The sequence below is a fragment of the Nerophis ophidion genome, linkage group LG28 (genome assembly GCF_033978795.1).
Source record: "Nerophis ophidion isolate RoL-2023_Sa linkage group LG28, RoL_Noph_v1.0, whole genome shotgun sequence".
NCBI lineage: Eukaryota > Metazoa > Chordata > Actinopteri > Syngnathiformes > Syngnathidae > Nerophis > Nerophis ophidion.
In genome coordinates, this window is record NC_084638.1 from 16,145,553 (window position 1) to 16,164,919 (window position 19,367).

Sequence of the window (19,367 nt, forward strand, 5' to 3'; positions counted from 1 at the left end):
AAAGTAAGTGTGGCAAAACTCGTTGGCGGAAGTGACGTCCGGTGCGCGCATGCGTGGACCGATCGGGTGATAAAGCAAGATGGCGTCTGACGGAGAAGTCCTAAACGCGGGCATTATATTTCTGTATTCTTACATATATGTTGTTTAATAGAGTACACACGGTTAATAATTGTTTGTAGCCGGATACATTAGTCTGAGCGCATTTTGACACTTCTCCTGTTTGCTGGCTTCACTTAAGGTAGCTTGCAGCTAGTTTAGCTGGCTAGTTAGCTTAGCTTGTTAGCTGCTAACAAAGAGACGCGGAAGTTATTTAAACATCGCTAAGTAGGGAACTAATGTGAGTGCAAAGTGTTGTGATTGTGTGAAAATGTGCGAAAGAACGATGGCAAAGTGCGGGGAGGAACTTTGTCCAACAAAAGAGGACAAGGAGCGACAACATCAACTACAGGATGTTACAGGTTTGTTTACTTCTTACTCTCACATCTTTACTAACTTTATATTTCATTACTAACACTATTCTGAAATATATTGTGTATAAGAAGTTTGGTTGTCTTGTGAGGATGATGTATATAGAGTCGTCTGATACTTGCAACTGCGTGGTTGTCGTTGTTCTGTCGAATTTAACTACCCGTAAAAATGAGTTACCCAACCCAGTCCATTTGTAGAATAAACTCAGTCCATTTGTAGAATAAAAACTTAAACGGGAACATTATCACAATTTCAGAAGGGTTAAAACCAATAAAAATCAGTTCCCAGTAGCTTATTTTATTTTCAAGTTTTTTAAGAAAGTTTACCCATCATGGAATATCCCGAAAAAAGGCTTTAAAGTGCCTGATTTTCGCTATCTGTAAATCCACCTGTCCATTTTCCTGTGACGTCACTGCGTGACGCCAATACAAACAAACATGGGGGATAGAACAGAAAGATATAGCGACATTAGCTCAGATTCAGACTCGAATTTCAGCGGCCTAAGCGATTCAACAGATTACGCATGTATTGAAACGGATGGTTGGAGTGTGGAGGCAGATAGCGAAAACGAAATTGAAGAAGAAACTGAAGGTATTGAGCGAATAGCTATTGAATCTATTCGCTCAATAGCTATAGCTATTGAGGCTATTTGGCGATCGCCTTCTAACCAACGATTGCATCTTTTGACCACTGGAGCAACTTAAATCCGTCGATTGGTAAGTGTTTGTTTGGCATTAAATACGGGTGGAGGGAAAGGCTGGATGCAAATATAGCTACAAATACACATACAGCTAGCCTAAATAGCAAGTTAGCATCGATTAGCTGGCAGTCATGCCGTGACCAAATATGCCTGATTAGCAGATAGAGTAAGTCAATAACATCAACAAAACTTTTCTTTGTGATTTCGTTGACGTTATCGTTGGGAATGCATCTGCTTTGAGTGTCGCAGGATAGTCACACACCTCTGTCGTAGCTTCGCTATCGTCGGTAAAATGTGCAGACCAAACAATCGGGACTCTCGCATCTTGTGACAGTTGAGCAACTTAAATCCGTCGCTGGTATGTGTTTGTTTGGCATTAAATGTTGGTGGAGGGAAAGGCTGGATGCAAATATTGCTACAAATGAGGCATAACGATGCAATATGTACATACAGCTAGCCTAAATAGCATGTTATCATCGGTTAGCATGCCGTGCTAATTGATGCACACTCCATGTAAGTCAACTTGAATCCGTCCCTGATCGTGTTGTTACACCCTCCGACGACACACACTGGCGAGGCATGATGTCTCCAAGGTACGAAAAACAGTCGAAAAAATGTAAAATAACAGAGCTGATTTGATTTGGTGTGTGTAATGTGTTTATAAAAATGGCGGATTGCTTCCCGTTGTAACGTCAAGGGTGAAAGCTCATCGCTCCGACAGCGAACAATTGAAAGGCGTTTAATACGCCAAATTCACCCTTTTAGAGTTCGGAAATCGGTTTAAAAAACAAATGGTCTTTTTTCTGCAACATCATGGTATATATTGACGCTTACATATGTCTGGTGATAATGTTCCCCTTTAAATCGATGCTTGTGCATATACACTAAATAAAAACATGTTAAATAAATATAAGCGGCAATAAAAATATACTTTAAAATGCTACTACGCATTCTATTTAAGGCACAGATAACATCCATCTATCCATCCATTTTTATACCGCTTGTTCCTTTCGGGGTCGCGAGGGGTGCTGGAGCCTATCTCAGCTGCATTCGGGCTTTAGACAGGGTACACCCTGGACAAGTTGCCATCTCATCACAGGGCCAACACTTATAGACAGACAACATTCACACTCACATTCACACACCAGTGCCCATTTAGTGTTACCAATCAACCTATCCCCAGGTGCATGTCCTTGGAGGTGGGAGGAAGCCGGAGTACCCGGAGGGAACCCACTCAGTCACGGGGAGAACATGCAAACTCCACACAGAAAGATCCCGAACCCAGGAGCGAACCCAGGACCTTCGTATTGTGAGGCACAGATACCAGTGTTTCCATATATAGGATTGGTACCTAAGAGAACTGGTTTGGTTATCTGTATAAGAAAAACATTCTCGGGCCCCTGCAGTCTACATATAAACTTTAACATCAGTTTTCTCAGGGTGGCGTGGAAGGTGTTAATCCCTAAATCACAAAAAAGCTTGCTGGCACTACTACCCCTGGCCTTTCTGAGGAGGATTCTGAGACAGTCATTATATGCAACCTGGAGTTTGTGCAAGCTCTTTCTTGAACCTCACCCAGAGGGGTGCTGTGTACATTGGGGTGCAGTAAGCTCTAGACCAAGGGTCTCAAACTCAATTTACCTGAGGGCCACAGAATGCAGAGTCTGGGTGAGGCTGGGCAAGAAAAGATTCCTTTAAAAAATGCGGCATTCTCTTCAGCATGTCTATGTCATGATCCGTGGTCCGGATCATGTTTTTGTGTTATTTCTGTTAGTTTGGACTGCTTTAGTTGTTTGAGCATATGTTAAGAAGCTGGAGGAACCCTGCATTACTGGGATATATAATGGCTACATCATCAGCGTACATAAAGTGGTTGATTAAGGTGTTCCCCATGATGCACCCTGTTCTGCATTCTCCCACTGCCTTGACAGGTCATCCATAGACAGGCTAAATAGACCTGGTGATAGAAGCCCACCCTGCCGTACCCCATTGCCAACTCTAAAGGGAGAGGATAAACTACTCCCCCATTTTACCTGCTTCGTCTGCCTGTCGTACCAATATGCCAGAATATACCCAGAACACCCCTATGCTTCAGATTGGTGAAGAGTTTGAGATGGTTGACTCTGTCAAATGCCTTAGATGCATCAATACACCCTACCAACATTGTAGGGCCCTGCACTCTGTATTTTTCTACAGCTTCTTTTAAAGCATAAATACACAAGTCAGTGCTGTACTTGCTCTTAAAGCCAAATTGGTTGTCTGCGGTGCAAATAAGATCCCCAACTCTGTATAATATCCCACTTTCCAGTACTTTAGATGGCACGCTGGTTCGGGCGAAAGGTCAATAATTGTCCATAATTGTAGGTACTAAAATAACTGTCAGCATAGCAGCTGGCAGGATGCCATGCATTACCAACCTACCAATATATACCTACTGCATGTACTTAAAAACTTAAAGGAGGTGTTTGGATGTTTTTTAGGTTCTTTGTAGGCGTAATAATGCGACTCTAATAGCATCTATTGCAGGGGTCACCAACGCAGTGCCCGCGGGCACCAGGTAGCCCGTAAGGACCAGATGACTAGCCCGCTTGCCTGTTCTAAAAATAGCTCAAATAGCAGCACTTACCAGTGAGCTGCCTCTATTTTTTAAATTTCATTTATTTACTAGCAAGCTGGTCTCGCTTTGCTCAACATTTTTAATTCTAAGAGAGACAAAACTCAAATAGAATTTGAAAATCCAAGAAAATATTTAAAATACTAGGTCTCCACTTGTTTAAATAAATGCATTTATTTTTTTTACTTTGCTTCTTATAACTTTCAGAAAGACAATTTTAGAGAAAAAATACAACCTTAAAAATGATTTTAGGATTTTTAAACACATGTACCTTTTTACCTTTTAAATTCCTTCCTCTTCTTTCCTGACAATTTAAATCAATGTTCAAGTATTTTAAAAAATTTTTTATTGTAAAGAATAATAAATACATTTTAATTTAATTCTTCATTTTAGCTTCTGTTTTTTCGACGAAGAATATTTGTGAAATATTTCTTCAAACTTATTATGATTACAATGCCCCAAAAAATATTCTGCTAAATCTAGAAAATCTGTAGAATCAAATTTAAATCTTAGTTCAAAGTCTATTGAATTTCTTTTAAAATATTGGTTCTGGAAAATCTAGAACAGGGGTGGGCATTACGTCGATCGCGATCGACTGGTCGATCTCGGATGGTGTGTCAGTCGATCTCAAGCCAGGCATTAAAAAGTATACATAAAAATGAGCAATCATCAATCATACCAAGACTTCACTTTCGTCAGTTGTTTGACATTCTCGGCACCCGAGGATCTTGTGAGATGACGCTGGCTGCTGCGAGCTCATATTTAAGAAAAAAATCACTAACAGGGCGGACGCAGAGAAACACATTTTATTTCTAGAGACTCCGTACCTACTGTCAAAACTCTAAAGACCGACTGCACAGCTCCTGTCTTCACCATAAAAGACCTGTTTCATCCTGCCTGTGCTAACAAAATAAGAGTCTCAGAAAGCTAGCGTGCACAAGCTAGCAAGCTACGGAGTTTGATGCCAATGTATTTCTCCCCCGCCCTCAGCGACCGCTTTCTCACTTGCTTGCCCACCCGCACACTCACTGACGTCACTCACCTGCTGCCAGACATTAAAGGGCCACACACATAGAGGTGGGGCAGGTGGTCCGGTGGGGGGTGGAGTAGGGGCGGCCAGACGGCTTCCCGGCCTGAGTCTGGCGGTGGAGGTATGTGGAGGGGGGCGTAGCCTGCGGGCCTGTCGCTGAACGGTGTGTGCCAGGACCGGCCTCGAAGACATCGACAGTTCCGGTGAGCTTGGACCCCAACACAGGCTCAGCATGTCTGACTGTGTCTGCTGACCTGTCCACTGTGTCTGTGTGTGATGAACAGCCTCTTCCAGACAACACAGATAGATGTGTCAACCCACAGGGCATCTTGGCTTCAGTGGGATTCAGCTCTGGGAGCCATTTGTGGGAGGTGGAAGTCGGAGACAACAGTCACTGGTCTTTAGGGGTGGCCAGTGACAGTATCGGTCGGAAAGACTTGTGGAGACTGGATGACAACCCTGGTGAACCAAGTGGTGGTGTGTGCACAGTGTCCTTCTACTCTGGTTTGTATCACGCTTCTCCCGGCCACAGTCCACCTCTGACACTCAGGAGAAGACCATCCAGAATCAGAATACAGTTAGACTCGGAGAAAAAAAAAAAAAAAAAAAGGGCCACACACATATGCTACTCTCATAACAAAGTGTTTAAAAAGGAGTATGCAAGTTGGACAAATGAGATGCCAAATCCAACCACTTTCATGTGTTATTGGACAGAAAGGAGGACTTTTTTTTTCCTCCATTTGAAAATGCGGACGTTATCAGCACCACTGTCTAATTCCAATCAATGCAAGTCATCAGAATCAAATACACCAACTTATATTCTTGTCTTCATGAAAGAAAGGAATCTATGTGTGTTAAACATGCCTGTATTATCATTAAACACCATTAACTTGTTAACAAAAATGTCTCTTTCATAAATAAATAAATATAAATTATAAATAGAAATGAGGTAGATCTGCTCGACTTGGTCAATTGAAAAGTAGCTCACCTGCAGAAAAAGTGTGAGCGCCCCTGATTTAGAAGAAACAATGATTTGTGTTTGTTAGAAATATAAGTTGGTCCAATATGTTATCTATTATAACAAAGTGCAGATTGGATTTTAACGTATTTAAAATATGTCATCAAAATTCTAAAATGTATCTTAATCAGGAAAAATTACTAATGATGTTCCATAAATTATTTTATTATTTTTTTCAAAAAGATTCAATTTAGTTAGTTTTTTTATTCATTTTTTTCGGTTGAATTTTGAATTTTAAAGAGTCGAAATTGAAGATAAACTATGTTTCAAAATTTTATTTTCATTTTTTGTGTGTTTTCTCCTCTTTTAAACCGTTCAATTAAGTGTTTTTTTCATCATTTATTCTCTACAAAAAACCCTCCGTAAAAGGAAAAAAAATGTACGACGGAATGACACACAGAAATACCATTTTTTTTATACATTTATAGATCTATTTATTAAAGGTAAATTGAGCAAATTGGCTATTTCTGGCAATTTATTTAAGTGTGTATCAAACTGGTAGGCCTTCCCATTAATCAGTACCCAAGAAGTAGCTCTTGGTTTCTAAAAGGTTGGTGACCCCTGATCTATCTTAAGCAGACTTTTGATCGCATTTATTTACTATTTAGAATGCATGAATAAGAAAAAACGTGTGTTCTTGATAGGCAAAATATAAAAAAAAGTGTGGTTCCAATTTATGTGAAGTGAAGTATATTTATTTAGCGCTTTTCTCTAGTGACTCAGAGCGCTTTACATAGTGAAACCTAGGGCTGGGCAATATCCATCCATCCATCCATCATCTTCCGCTTATCCGAGGTCGGGTCGCGGGGGCAACAGCCTAAGCAGGGAAACCCAGACTTCCCTCTCCCCAGCCACTTCGTCTAGCTCTTCCCGGGGGATCCCGAGGCGTTCCCAGGCCAGCCGGGAGACATAGTCTTCCCAACGTGTCCTAGGTCTTCCCCGTGGCCTCCTACCGGTTGGACGTGCCCTAAACACCTCCCTAGGGAGGCGTTCGGGTGGCATCCTGACCAGATGCCCGAACCACCTCATCTGGCTCCTCTCGATGTGTATCTCAATATTTTTAGGCCATGTCGTGATACACAACATATAACTCGATATTTTGCCATAGACTGGAATGAACACTTGATGCATATAATCACAGCAGTATGATGATTCAATGTGTCTACATTAAAACATTCCTCTTCATACTGCATTAATATATGCTACTTTTAAACTCTCATGCAGAGAGGGGAATCACAACTATGTCAATTTAGCAAAAGTGTATTTATTAAACAGTTATTAGACAGTGGCACAAACATTCATGTCATTTCAAAACAGAAAGTGCAAGATTTTCAGAGACATTTTAAAACAAGCTATGAGTGCACTTTTGTGCATGATGTCACCATGATGACATATCAAAACAACACTAAATTAAAGTGCACTTTTTGTACAGAACACCACTGCAATAGTTTAAAACAAATAAAGTTCACTTTTGTGCATGATGTCACACAAGATATTTCAATAACTGTCAAATAAAAATGAGCTGCATAATAGGAAATCAAATGGTGTATGTGGTAGGTTCCTGCAGACGCTACCTCCTTCTTTTATTGACTATTTTTTTCATACAGTGTTTATCTGGAAATGGTTGCTTCGGCATTTTGTTTGCTGTGGCACCGAACGGAGATGTTGACATGGCGAGTTTCAAGCACTCTTCATTCTCTATTGGGTGACTTTTCAAATGATGCTACAAATTAGTTTTACTGCTACTTTTTGGAGCAACGCTTTTGCCGCATAATTGTTCAACATCTTCCCGCTTGAAGCCAGACAATGGACTCCCTGCTGTTATTCTTGGGAATTAATCGTTACTTCATTTGTTACCAGATTCGCACCTTCTTTCTCTCGTATAACCACTCGCAACACACCGTTAGCATCACAGCTACTGTTACCCATGTCGCTACCTCTCTGCTCGCGGGAGGGGGGGGGGGGGTGTGACGTTGCAAGCGCGACAGTATGTGACGTATGTAAGAAGGTGCACATGTTTTTTGTCTCTGTGAGAAGGAGAGACAATAAAGAGTGGGAAACTTATGAAGTGTAATGCCCACAGCTAAAAGCAACTGCGTGAGAACATATACTCGAATATCACGATATAGTCATTTTCTATATTGCACAGAGACAAACCCGCAATATATGGAGTACATAGATATATCGCCCAGCCCTAAATTGGACTAAGACGTCTCACTCTGTGCATTGCTCTCAGCACCTGAGCATGTTTATTCCACAGTAGACTTGCATGAACAAAGTGAGCCTCTTGTCAGTCATGCACAATCTTTGTTTCGACTACTTGCAATTTTCCTTCACACGTTTTCCTGTGTGCAGTAGTGTTAGCTACACTTACTTTAATGTGGGAGATGGAACTAGTCATTTTTATACAATGCTGAAGTACAGGCCCCCATATAGCTGCCCGGAATATGCCTGTTTATCCATCCATCCAACCATCCATCCATCCATCTTCCTCCGCTCATCCGAGGTTGGGTCGCGGGAGTAGCAGCCTAAGCAAGGAAGCCCAGACTTCCCTCTCCCCAGCCACTTCGTCTAGCTCTTCTCAGGGGATCCCGAGGCGTTCCCAGGCCAGCCGGGAGACACAGTCTTCCCAACGTGTCCTGGGTCTTCCCCGTGGCCTCCTACCGGTTGGACGTGCCCTAAACACCTGCCTCGGGAGGCGTTCGGGTGGCATTCTGACCAGATGCCCGAACCACCTCATCTGGCTCCTCTCGATGTGGACGAGCAGCGGCTTTACTTTGAGTTCCTCCCGGATAACAGAGCTTGTCACCCTATCTCTAAGGGAAAGCCCTGCCACACGGCGGAGGAAACTCATTTCGGCCGCTTGTACCCGTGATCTTATCCTTTCGGTCACAACCCAAAGCTCGTGACCATAGGTGAGGATGGGAACGTAGATCGACCGGTAAATTGAGAGCTTTGCCTTCCGGCTCAGCTCCTTCTTCACCACAACGGATCGGTACAACGTCCGCATTACTGAAGACGCCGCACCGATCCGCCTGTCGATCTCACGATCCACTCTTCCCCCACTCGTGAACAAGACTCCTAGGTACTTGAACTCCTCCACTTGGGGCAGGGTCTCCTCCCCAACCCGGAGATGGCACTCCACCCTTTTCCGGGAGAGAACCATGGACTCGGATTTGGAGGTGCTGATTCTCATTCCGGCCGCTTCACACTCGGCTGCTAACCGATCCAGTGAGTGCTGAAGATCCCTGCCAGATGAAGCCATCAAGACCACATCGTCTGCAAAAAGCAGAGACGTAATCCCGTGGCCACCAAACCGGAACCCTTCAACGCCTTGACTGCGCCTAGAAATTCTGTCCATAAAAGTTATGAACAGAATCGTTGACAAAGGGCTGCCTTGGCTGATTCCAACCCTAACTGGAAACGTGTCCGACTTACTGCCGGCAATGCGGACCAAGCTCTGACACTGATCGTACAGGAAGCGGAATGCCACAATAAGGCAGTCCGATACCCCATACTCTCTGAGCACTCCCCACAGGACTTCCCGAGGGACACGGTCGAATGCCTTCTCCAAGTCCACAAAGCACATATAGACTGGTTGGGCAAACTCCCATGCACTCTCAAAAACCTGCCAAGAGTATAGAGCTGGTCCACAGTTCCACGACCAGGACGAAAACCACACTGTCCCTCCTGAATCCGAGGTTCGACTATCCGGCGTAGCCTCCTCTCCAGTAAACCTGAATAAACCTTACCGGGAAGGCTGAGGAGTGTGATCCCACGATAGTGGGAACACACCCTCTGGTCCCCCTTCTTAAAGAGAGGGACCACCACCCCGGTCTGCCAATCCAGAGGTACCGCCCCCGATGTCCATGCAATGCTGCAGAGTCTTGTCAACCAAGACAGCCCCACAGCATCCAGAGCCTTGAGGAACTCCTGGCGGATCTCATCCGCCCCTGGGGCCTTGCCACCGAGGAGCTTTTTAACTACCTCAGCAACCTCAGCCCCAGAAATAGGAGAGTCCACCACAGATTCCCCAGACACTGCTTCCTCATAGGAATACGTGTTGGTGGGATTGAGGAGGTCTTCGAAGTATTCCTTCCACCTATCCACAAAATCCGCAGTTGAGGTCAGCAGAGCACCATCAGCACCATACACGGTGTTGACAGTGCACTGCTTCCCCTTCCTGCGGCCTAGAAATTCTGTCCATAAAAGTTATGAACAGAATCGTTGACAAAGGGCTGCCTTGGCTGATTCCAACCCTAACTGGAAACGTGTCCGACTTACTGCCGGCAATGCGGACCAAGCTCTGACACTGATCGTACAGGAGTGTGATCCCACGATAGTGGGAACACACCCTCTGGTCCCCCTTCTTAAAGAGAGGGACCACCACCCCGGTCTGCCAATCCAGAGGTACCGCCCCCGATGTCCATGCAATGCTGCAGAGTCTTGTCAACCAAGACAGCCCCACAGCATCCAGAGCCTTGAGGAACTCCTGGCGGATCTCATCCGCCCCTGGGGCCTTGCCACCGAGGAGCTTTTTAACTACCTCAGCAACCTCAGCCCCAGAAATAGGAGAGTCCACCACAGATTCCCCAGACACTGCTTCCTCATAGGAATACGTGTTGGTGGGATTGAGGAGGTCTTCGAAGTATTCCTTCCACCTATCCACAAAATCCGCAGTTGAGGTCAGCAGAGCACCATCAGCACCATACACGGTGTTGACAGTGCACTGCTTCCCCTTCCTGCGCCTAGAAATTCTGTCCATAAAAGTTATGAACAGAATCGTTGACAAAGGGCTGCCTTGGCTGATTCCAACCCTAACTGGAAACGTGTCCGACTTACTGCCGGCAATGCGGACCAAGCTCTGACACTGATCGTACAGGAAGCGGAATGCCACAATAAGGCAGTCCGATACCCCATACTCTCTGAGCACTCCCCACAGGACTTCCCGAGGGACACGGTCGAATGCCTTCTCCAAGTCCACAAAGCACATATAGACTGGTTGGGCAAACTCCCATGCACTCTCAAAAACCTGCCAAGAGTATAGAGCTGGTCCACAGTTCCACGACCAGGACGAAAACCACACTGTCCCTCCTGAATCCGAGGTTCGACTATCCGGCGTAGCCTCCTCTCCAGTAAACCTGAATAAACCTTACCGGGAAGGCTGAGGAGTGTGATCCCACGATAGTGGGAACACACCCTCTGGTCCCCCTTCTTAAAGAGAGGGACCACCACCCCGGTCTGCCAATCCAGAGGTACCGCCCCCGATGTCCATGCAATGCTGCAGAGTCTTGTCAACCAAGACAGCCCCACAGCATCCAGAGCCTTGAGGAACTCCTGGCGGATCTCATCCGCCCCTGGGGCCTTGCCACCGAGGAGCTTTTTAACTACCTCAGCAACCTCAGCCCCAGAAATAGGAGAGTCCACCACAGATTCCCCAGACACTGCTTCCTCATAGGAATACGTGTTGGTGGGATTGAGGAGGTCTTCGAAGTATTCCTTCCACCTATCCACAAAATCCGCAGTTGAGGTCAGCAGAGCACCATCAGCACCATACACGGTGTTGACAGTGCACTGCTTCCCCTTCCTGAGGGATGTATGCCTGTTTGGATTCTTTAATTTTGGGCCTTTTAGAATCAGCATGTTTCGTCCATTTGTGTCAAGGAGGTGAAATTAGGTCTGAAAACCTTTTGACAAGTTGACTTCATGTCATTAGAACTTTTCAAAGTGTAGAATACCATCCGCATGAAATAGAATATTCTACTTTGAAAGTATACTGGATTATTTATTTTGTGTTTATGCATTACTTCCTGTCCCACACGAGCAGATTTTAGCTCGATTGAACCGCCTTGTTGTGTTGACCACTAAATATAGAAGCCAGGCAGTGGAAACTGACTCATTGACTTGAAAACAAAAAAACGAAACTGGTCTGTCGTGGCGCTGTCGTTCCACATTCAGTGGAAATACCCGGTTACACTTACAAACGTTGCTACGCGAGATAAATGAAACCACGAAGCAACAGGAAATACACTTTCAACCCACAGCATTCGCGGTGAGCGAACTTGACCACAAGATGCAGAGACAACAATACGGAATACAGATTTACATTGACAACCTAATGTTTTCTTCAAGTTTATACATCAGTAACTGACATTAAAGTCACAGGGAGCGCTGGAGCCTATCTCAGCTGCACTTAAGTGGAAGGGAATTTATCGCAATATAGATTTTAGGCCATATTGCCCAGCCCTCGTAAAAAGTGGTCTTCTTTTCCTGTGAATAATGTAAAGAGCATCGTGTTTGTTTTCAGGCCAATTCATATAATTACTTGTTATTTTAAGTATATGTACTGTAAACTTACATGTTTGTAATTTTTGTGTCCTGCAGACGTCTGTGAAGAACAACTTCTGCCTGAAAAACAGGAGTGTAGCTTCAGGATGGTGAAGGAGGATCCATCAAAGAAGAAGATCAGGTGTCACGAACCCTCTGGTGCCTCCTTTTCCTCTTTGACACAGACTCCTCCCTGTAAAAAGGAAGAGGAAGACACACCGACGCCACACATTAAAGAGGAAGAGGAGGAACACAGTGTCAGGAGGGAGGGAGAGCATTTTGAAGGACTGATGGAGTTCCCAGTGACTGGTGTCCCTGTGAAGAGTGAAGGTGATGAGGTCAAAGGTGAAGGTGAGGAGAGGGGAGGGGCGGATCCTCCAAGCAGCAGCTCAACACAACACATGACAACAGAAGCTGATGGAGACCACTGTGGAGGATCACAAGCAGACAAGCTCTTAGCTCCACTATCAGATAGTGAGGACACAACGTCACACTCTCCTGACACTGACGATGAAGACTCTAAAGATGATAAGACATGTCACACTGACAACACTCACTTGACATGTTCTCTCTGTGACAAAACCTTTAAATACCATTGTCGTCTGAAAATACACATGAGAACACACACTGGAAAGAAACCTTTTTCTTGTTCAATCTGTAGCTTATCTTTTACAAGGAAGGAAAATATGAAAGAGCACACAAGAACACATAAAGTAGAAAAAACTTATGCGTGTCATGTGTGTGATTCGAGGTATATACGAAGTCAAGGTTTGAAAGAACACCTGAAAAGACACACTGGGGAAAACCTTCTTAAGTGTTTTGTGTGTAATTCAAGTTTTGTCCAAGGTGATCATTTGAAAAGACACATGAGAACACACACAGGAGAAAAACCTTTTACCTGTTCACTCTGTAGTAAAGGTTTTGCACAAAGTCAAAATTTGAAAGTACACATGAGAACACACACTGGTGAAAAGCCTTTTTCCTGTTCAAGCTGTGACTCATCTTTTACAAGGAATGAATATTTGAAAGTGCACATGAGAACACACACTGGTGAAAAACCCTTTTTCTGTTCAGAATGTGGTAAAGGTTTTACAAAAAAAAATGTGTTAAACGTACACATGCTAATACATACTGGAGAAAAACCTTTTACCTGTTCAGTATGTGGCAAAAGTTTTACACACTGTCAGAGTTTGAAAAAACACACACTTTTACACACTGGTGAAAAACCTTTTATCTGTTCAATCTGTAGTAAAAGTTTTGTACAGAGTAACAATTTGAAAGTACACATGAAAACACACACTGGTGAAAAACCTTTTTGCTGTTTAGTCTGTGGTAAAGGTTTTGCACAAAGTCAAAATTTAAAAAAGCACATAAGAACACACACTGGTGAAAAATCACATTCATGTTCAATCTGCAACATGAGCTTTTGTGAACGATCAACCCTTAGAACACACATGAGAAGACACCCAGAAGAGAAAGTGTTGAGTTGCAGTGTGTGTGGTGAACGATTCTCTTATAAGTACCAGTGTAAGAAACACAAGTGTGCTGGTGAGAACAGCAGCAGCAAATGAAACTGCAGGATTTGAAATAAACTGTCAAGACTTTAATTTTGACTTTCTAACATCAGCACATATAACATATGTGACTTTGTTGTTTGTGTAACAATGTTTTTAACATGCTTCTAAATTTATAGATTTGATATTTTATATTAGTGCTTTTTCAATCAAGTACATACATTAATATGCAACATTGTGTACTTTCATTAAAAATTGAACAGATCAATATGGCTGAAACGGTGAGAGTAAACAGTACAAGACATACAATAAACATTTTATGTGTATATTTATATATTCATCAGACAATTTTAGACTAATTCATAATACTGTTTTTATAGGTGCTTGAAATATTGAAGTGTGACAAATTTGTATTTCTAATTGTTAAACATCCCATAGATAAGCACCTTTATATGATATACATATTTACTGGTTCACATCTGAAACATCTTCTGCACCACTTCAGGAAGCATATTATTATTTACTTTATACATCATTTGAACAGTTGTCTTTTATACAATTTTAAAATGTGTGACTTTATTAATCATTTGTTGGGTCTCTATACCATTGTATCAATTATCTTTGTTACTCTCTTTTGTAATATGATGATTGTGTTGTGATTGTTTTATATGTATGCCCCCAGACCTTTATGCAATATTAAAGTGAGAGAAAATGGCTGAATTGTTTGTGGAAGAGTGGTTTTGTTTTTACAATCATACATTTCTGGATTAAAAAAAAAAATCCCCATCGTTGTGTTTTAAACGTTTTTAATGTTTTTTTCCCCTTTATAAACATCCCCAAAACAATGTCAATATCAATCACAGTTTTAAGTGTCAGGCAAAAGCCAATATTGTACATCATCCCACAGAGATTTAATTTGCATACATTCATAAAATAAACACTTTATTTTTTTCCCTATTACAGAACAATCAAGCATTGTCTACAATTGCAAAACAATATCTTAAAAAATATTTCAAATGGTCAATTCCAGTTTTTTTTTTTTTGTTTGTTTTTAAATGAACTCCTTTGCTTCTGGAAGTATGGAAACTTTCAAGTTATTCGTATTTTTTATTTGTTTGTTTTTTTCCAGATAAAATACAGTAATAAAGAAATTGTAAAGAATTGTCTTATTTCAGAGTTTCAAATCTCTAATATTGTGTCCATCCACCAAAAGCCCAGAAAGTTTAGAAAAGAGTTATGAAAAAGGTTAGCTGCTGTATTTAGAATATTTTGAACGGAAGCTTTTATATATTTTTTTAAATGTTTGTGTCTATTTGCAGGTCGCACTTAATGAAATATTCAAATAATAAAATACTTGTGTCAGTCAATAAGTGCATCAGCGACCAAATGCCTTTTTCAAACCATTGCTGTACAAAGATGGATTTGTTCCTTATTTTAATACAACAACAATTCCTTAGTAGAGTATTGTGTGTGAGGAAGTTGTGTTTGTAAATTAGATTCCAGTACAACAACACTTGCTGGTAGGGATGAGTACCATTCACTTTTCAACCAATATGGCACAGATTCTGGTACCCCGAAACTGATACCTGTTCTCAACGTTCCCACTTTTTGGTACTTTTCTGTGTGGTGATGATATTGTTTGTGATAATAAATCTCAATTTTTATTGCAACATTTAAAATGATACTGTTATGATAACTGTTGTCCTTTTCTTATATCTTGTTTAATTATTTTCAAATTATCATTTACAAGTAAGTTTATTTACGGTTGCAAGTCCAATACGCTAGAGGGCAGTAGTGTAAACTCATAGTGTTTCTTTTTTGTGCCCAAAAAAGTGTTAATGCTGTAAATATTGGATTTATTATGCACCAGCTGTTTGATTCTAACATTCATATTAGTCATAGTTTTAATTAACTCATTTGGTGGGGGGTTAATGTCATGAGAAATTGCTAATGCTAATCAGTAGCACGTCAACAGCAAAGCCAATGTATATTAGCATCAAGCTACCACAACTTTTGGAAAAGTAGAGCCTTACTTTACCTGCTATTATAGCGTTTTTTGAGTCCATTTCTTTGTTGGCCTTGACAACTGCAAAATTTACCTAAAGGTAGTTTGGCTCAGCCTGCTCTCAATGCTGCTGGAGTGATCGCCAAATGCCGAACAGAGGGCAAATCTTTCTCTTGTATTACCACTAGCAGCACTCCGTTAGCACAATAGCTAACGTTACCACGCTGTTACCTGTCTGCTTCGCGATAGCGTATGACATTGCACGCGCGACAGTATGTGACGTATGTAAGAAGGTGCGCTTGTTTTATGTCTCTGTGAGAAGGAGAGACAGGAAAGATTGAGAAGAGGATGAAGTGTAATGCCCGCAGCTAGCAGCAACTACGTGAGAAGGTATACTCAAATACTAACGATATAGTCATTTTCTATATTGCACAGAGGCAAACCCGTGATATATGAGTATATTCGATACATCGCCCAGCCCTAATTCTAACTCATAAATGTAAATAAAAGTCCACTTGCGATGGAGCCAATGGGAGGTCCTCTTTAACCATCCAAAAAACGTCAACAATACTCCATTTACATTCCGTGGCTTGAATATCGACCAAGTATTAGTTGATTTGAGTTTGAGTTTATTTGGAACCTTGTCACGCGTACGGTGCACTTGCTGCGCAGAGTTGCCACCTCTTGGATGCACGTAGACCAGACAGGCAGGAGTGCAGGTAAGAACTTGATTTTAATACAACAATAAAAAGAACACTGACACAAAATGGACGAATAAAGCGCGTGCCTACGCACGGGAAGGTAAAGTTAAAACATAGCAGGAGACAAAAGTACAAACAAAAGACGTGCCGAGCGCACGCAAAGCTAAGGTGGAACTTAGCACAAAGGAATCTCTAAAGCATGGGAACTTACGTGACTGTTGCATTTAGCAAACAATGAGCCGAGGACGAACTAAATAATCAGGTGGGCTTAAATACACAAGTAATAATCAGAAACAGGAGTGTGACAGGAGCCCGTGAGGAGGAGCACATAACGTTGCCATAGTGACTAAAACAAACGAGAAAGTGCTCAAACACAAGGAATCGGCCGAGTCCAGAACTAAACATGAACAAAGACATAAACAGCAAAACAATAAACGATCCGCACTGCAGATCGTGACAACCTGCAAGCATACAAAATGATACATCACCATTTCCAGTTTGTCTTTTCAACATGTTGTAAAAGGAGTAGGAAGAAGCATGGCTTATTTAATCATTCCCCATTTCTTTTACATAACAGTTTCTAAAACTATTGTTCACTTCCAGTTCGCAATTTATTCACAATATACTCCATAAGTAATCACATTGCAAATAAATAATACTTAGTGAAGTAAGTTACATTTCTTATGGTGAGATGAGTAAGAGCATCTACAAAATGAATGGATGGATGAAATTAATTCAGAATGTTCATCATGGTTCTTCTTCTTTCTACTTTGTAAACACTTTAAGTTTTAGTACATTTTTTGTTTGCTTTGCTTAATCCATTCCATCATTTAATTCCACATCCTGATATACTGAAGGTCTGAAGTGTTGTACGTGCGTACAAATGTTTTAAATTACATTTTTCTCGAAGATTATATTTCTCCTCTTTTTTTTTGAGAGGAATTGTTCTATATTCTTGCCTAGCAGGTGATGGTTTGCTTTGTGAATAATTTTAGCTGTTTGCAAATTCCCTATGCCGTGGAATTTCAGTGATTTTGATTCAATAAATAAATCCATCTTAGTGCCATTGCAAATATAAGCTTTGGCTTCAGCCTATTCCTTTTTCCGTTATTCTCTTTCTTTTTTGTGTGTGTGTAAATGTGTATGATTGGGAAATATGTATAATCTTTACTGTTAAAATGATGGTAGATAATATGACGGAAATAAACTTATTTCATTCAAAAAAACATATGGGACACAGGTTGTCTTACATCAGCACCGGAAGTGGTAAAATCAGCTGCTCACCTAATGGGGACAGCAATCTAAGGGTTACTGGTAGGGATGATGTTTGATAAGAAATTATTGAGTTCGAGCCCATTATTGAATCCTCTTATCGAACCGATTCCTTATCGATTCTCTTATGGAATCCATATAGGTTGTGGTATATGGAAAAAAACACACAATATTTGCTTTAACAAAAGCCTATTTTATTTTATAATAAAAAATAAATAAATATTGACGATCCGTACGATCAGTGTCAGAGCTTGGTCCGCATTGCCGGCAGTAAGTCGGACAAGTTTCCAGTGAAGGTTGGACTCCGCCATGGCTGCCCTTTGTCACCTATTCTGTTCATAACTTATGGACAGAATTTCTAGGCGCAGTCAAGGCGTTGAGGGGTTCCGGTTTGGTGGTCGCGGGATTAGGTCTCTGCTTTTTGCAGATGATGTGGTCCTGACGGCTTCATCTGGCCGGGATCTTCAGCTCTCACTGGATCGGTTCGCAGCCGAGTGTGAAGCGACCGGAATGAGAATCAGCACCTCCAAGTCCGAGTCCATGGTTCTCGCTCGGAAAAGGGTGCAATGCCATCTCCGGGTTGGAGAGGAGACACTGCCCCAATTGGAGGAGTTCAAGTACTTAGGAGTCTTGTTCACAAGTGAGGGAAGAGTGGATCGTGAGATCGACAGGTGGATCGGTGCGGCGTCTTCAGTAATGCGGACGCTGTATCGATCCGTTGTGGTGAAGAAGGAGCTGAGTTGTAAGGCAAAGCTCTCAATTTACCGGTCGATCTACGTTCCCATCCTCACCTATGGTCATGAGCTTTGGGTCATGGCCGAAAGGATAAGATCACGGGTACAAGCGACCGAAATGAGTTTTCTCCGCCGGGTGGCGGCGCTCTCCCTTAGAGATAGGGTAAGAAGCTCTGCCATCCGGGAGGAGCTCAAAGTAAAGCCGCTGCTTCTCCGCATCGAGAGAAGCCAGATGCGGTGGTTCGGGCATTTGGTCAGGATGCCACCCGAACGCTTTCCTAGGGAGGCGTTTAGGGCATATCCAACCGGGAGGAGGCCACAGGGAAGACACAGGACAAGTTGGGAAGACTATGTCTCCCGGCTGGCCTGGGAACGCCTCGGGATCCCCCGGGAAGAGCTGGACGAAGTGGCTGGGGAGAGGAAAGTCTGGGCTTCCCTGCTTAGGCTGCTGCCCCGCGACCCGACCTCAGATAAGCGGAAGAAGATGGATGGATGGATGGATATTGACTGTTGTAACCCCCCTAAAACAATACAATTAATACATATTGACTAATGTTACCCAAAGTATATTAAGTGTGATTTTTCAGATAAACAATTATATACAGTAACACAAAAACAACCCGTCTCTGTGATCACTATAAGTGTATAAATAATAATATAGTGTTAAATAAAATCAGTCCCTTTGTTACGTTTGCGCGGCATCGTGGATGCGCGGGGAGTGTCGCCTCTCGATGCGCAGGATCACAGCAGGCAGGAATGAAGGTATGAACAGCCTTTTAATATGAAGTTACAAAAGAACACTGGTACAAAAGAGCAAATCAAAGGCGTGTCTGAGCACAGAAAACTAAATGCTAATATACACAGAAGACAGAGTTCGAAGTCCATAAAGCGCGAGCCAAGCGCGCGGAGGCAAGCTACATTTAGCAAGCAGAAAAATAATCAGAGACCACTCACGTAACGGTTGCAGGTGCAAACAAACTGGCG

General features: G+C 42.4%; 3 protein-coding genes across 5 annotated transcripts in view; 2 read left to right on the forward strand and 1 right to left on the reverse strand.

Annotated features, from left to right (window-relative positions):
- LOC133545305 (gastrula zinc finger protein XlCGF26.1-like) overlaps nucleotides 1–19,367 on the forward strand; it is a 371,250-nt gene that overhangs the window by 156,332 nt on the left and 195,551 nt on the right. The gene's annotated exons all lie outside the window — the stretch shown is intronic.
- The window catches only part of LOC133545354 (zinc finger protein 33A-like), a 333,514-nt gene that overhangs the window by 128,843 nt on the left and 185,304 nt on the right, over nucleotides 1–19,367 (reverse strand). The window lies entirely within an intron of this gene.
- LOC133545311 (gastrula zinc finger protein XlCGF57.1-like) lies at nucleotides 38–14,391 on the forward strand. Of its 3 annotated transcripts, none has more exons than XM_061890768.1 (3): nucleotides 38–458; nucleotides 2,352–2,477; nucleotides 12,215–14,391. In XM_061890768.1, the coding sequence occupies exons 1-3, from the start codon at nucleotides 368–370 to the stop codon at nucleotides 13,726–13,728; spliced, it is 1,731 nt and encodes a 576-aa protein (XP_061746752.1). In that variant the 5' UTR covers nucleotides 38–367; the 3' UTR covers nucleotides 13,729–14,391. The 3 variants fall into 3 exon arrangements, with proteins under 3 accessions (XP_061746752.1, XP_061746753.1, XP_061746754.1); XM_061890769.1 differs by lacking the exon at nucleotides 2,352–2,477 and adding an exon at nucleotides 5,136–5,316; XM_061890770.1 differs by lacking the exon at nucleotides 2,352–2,477.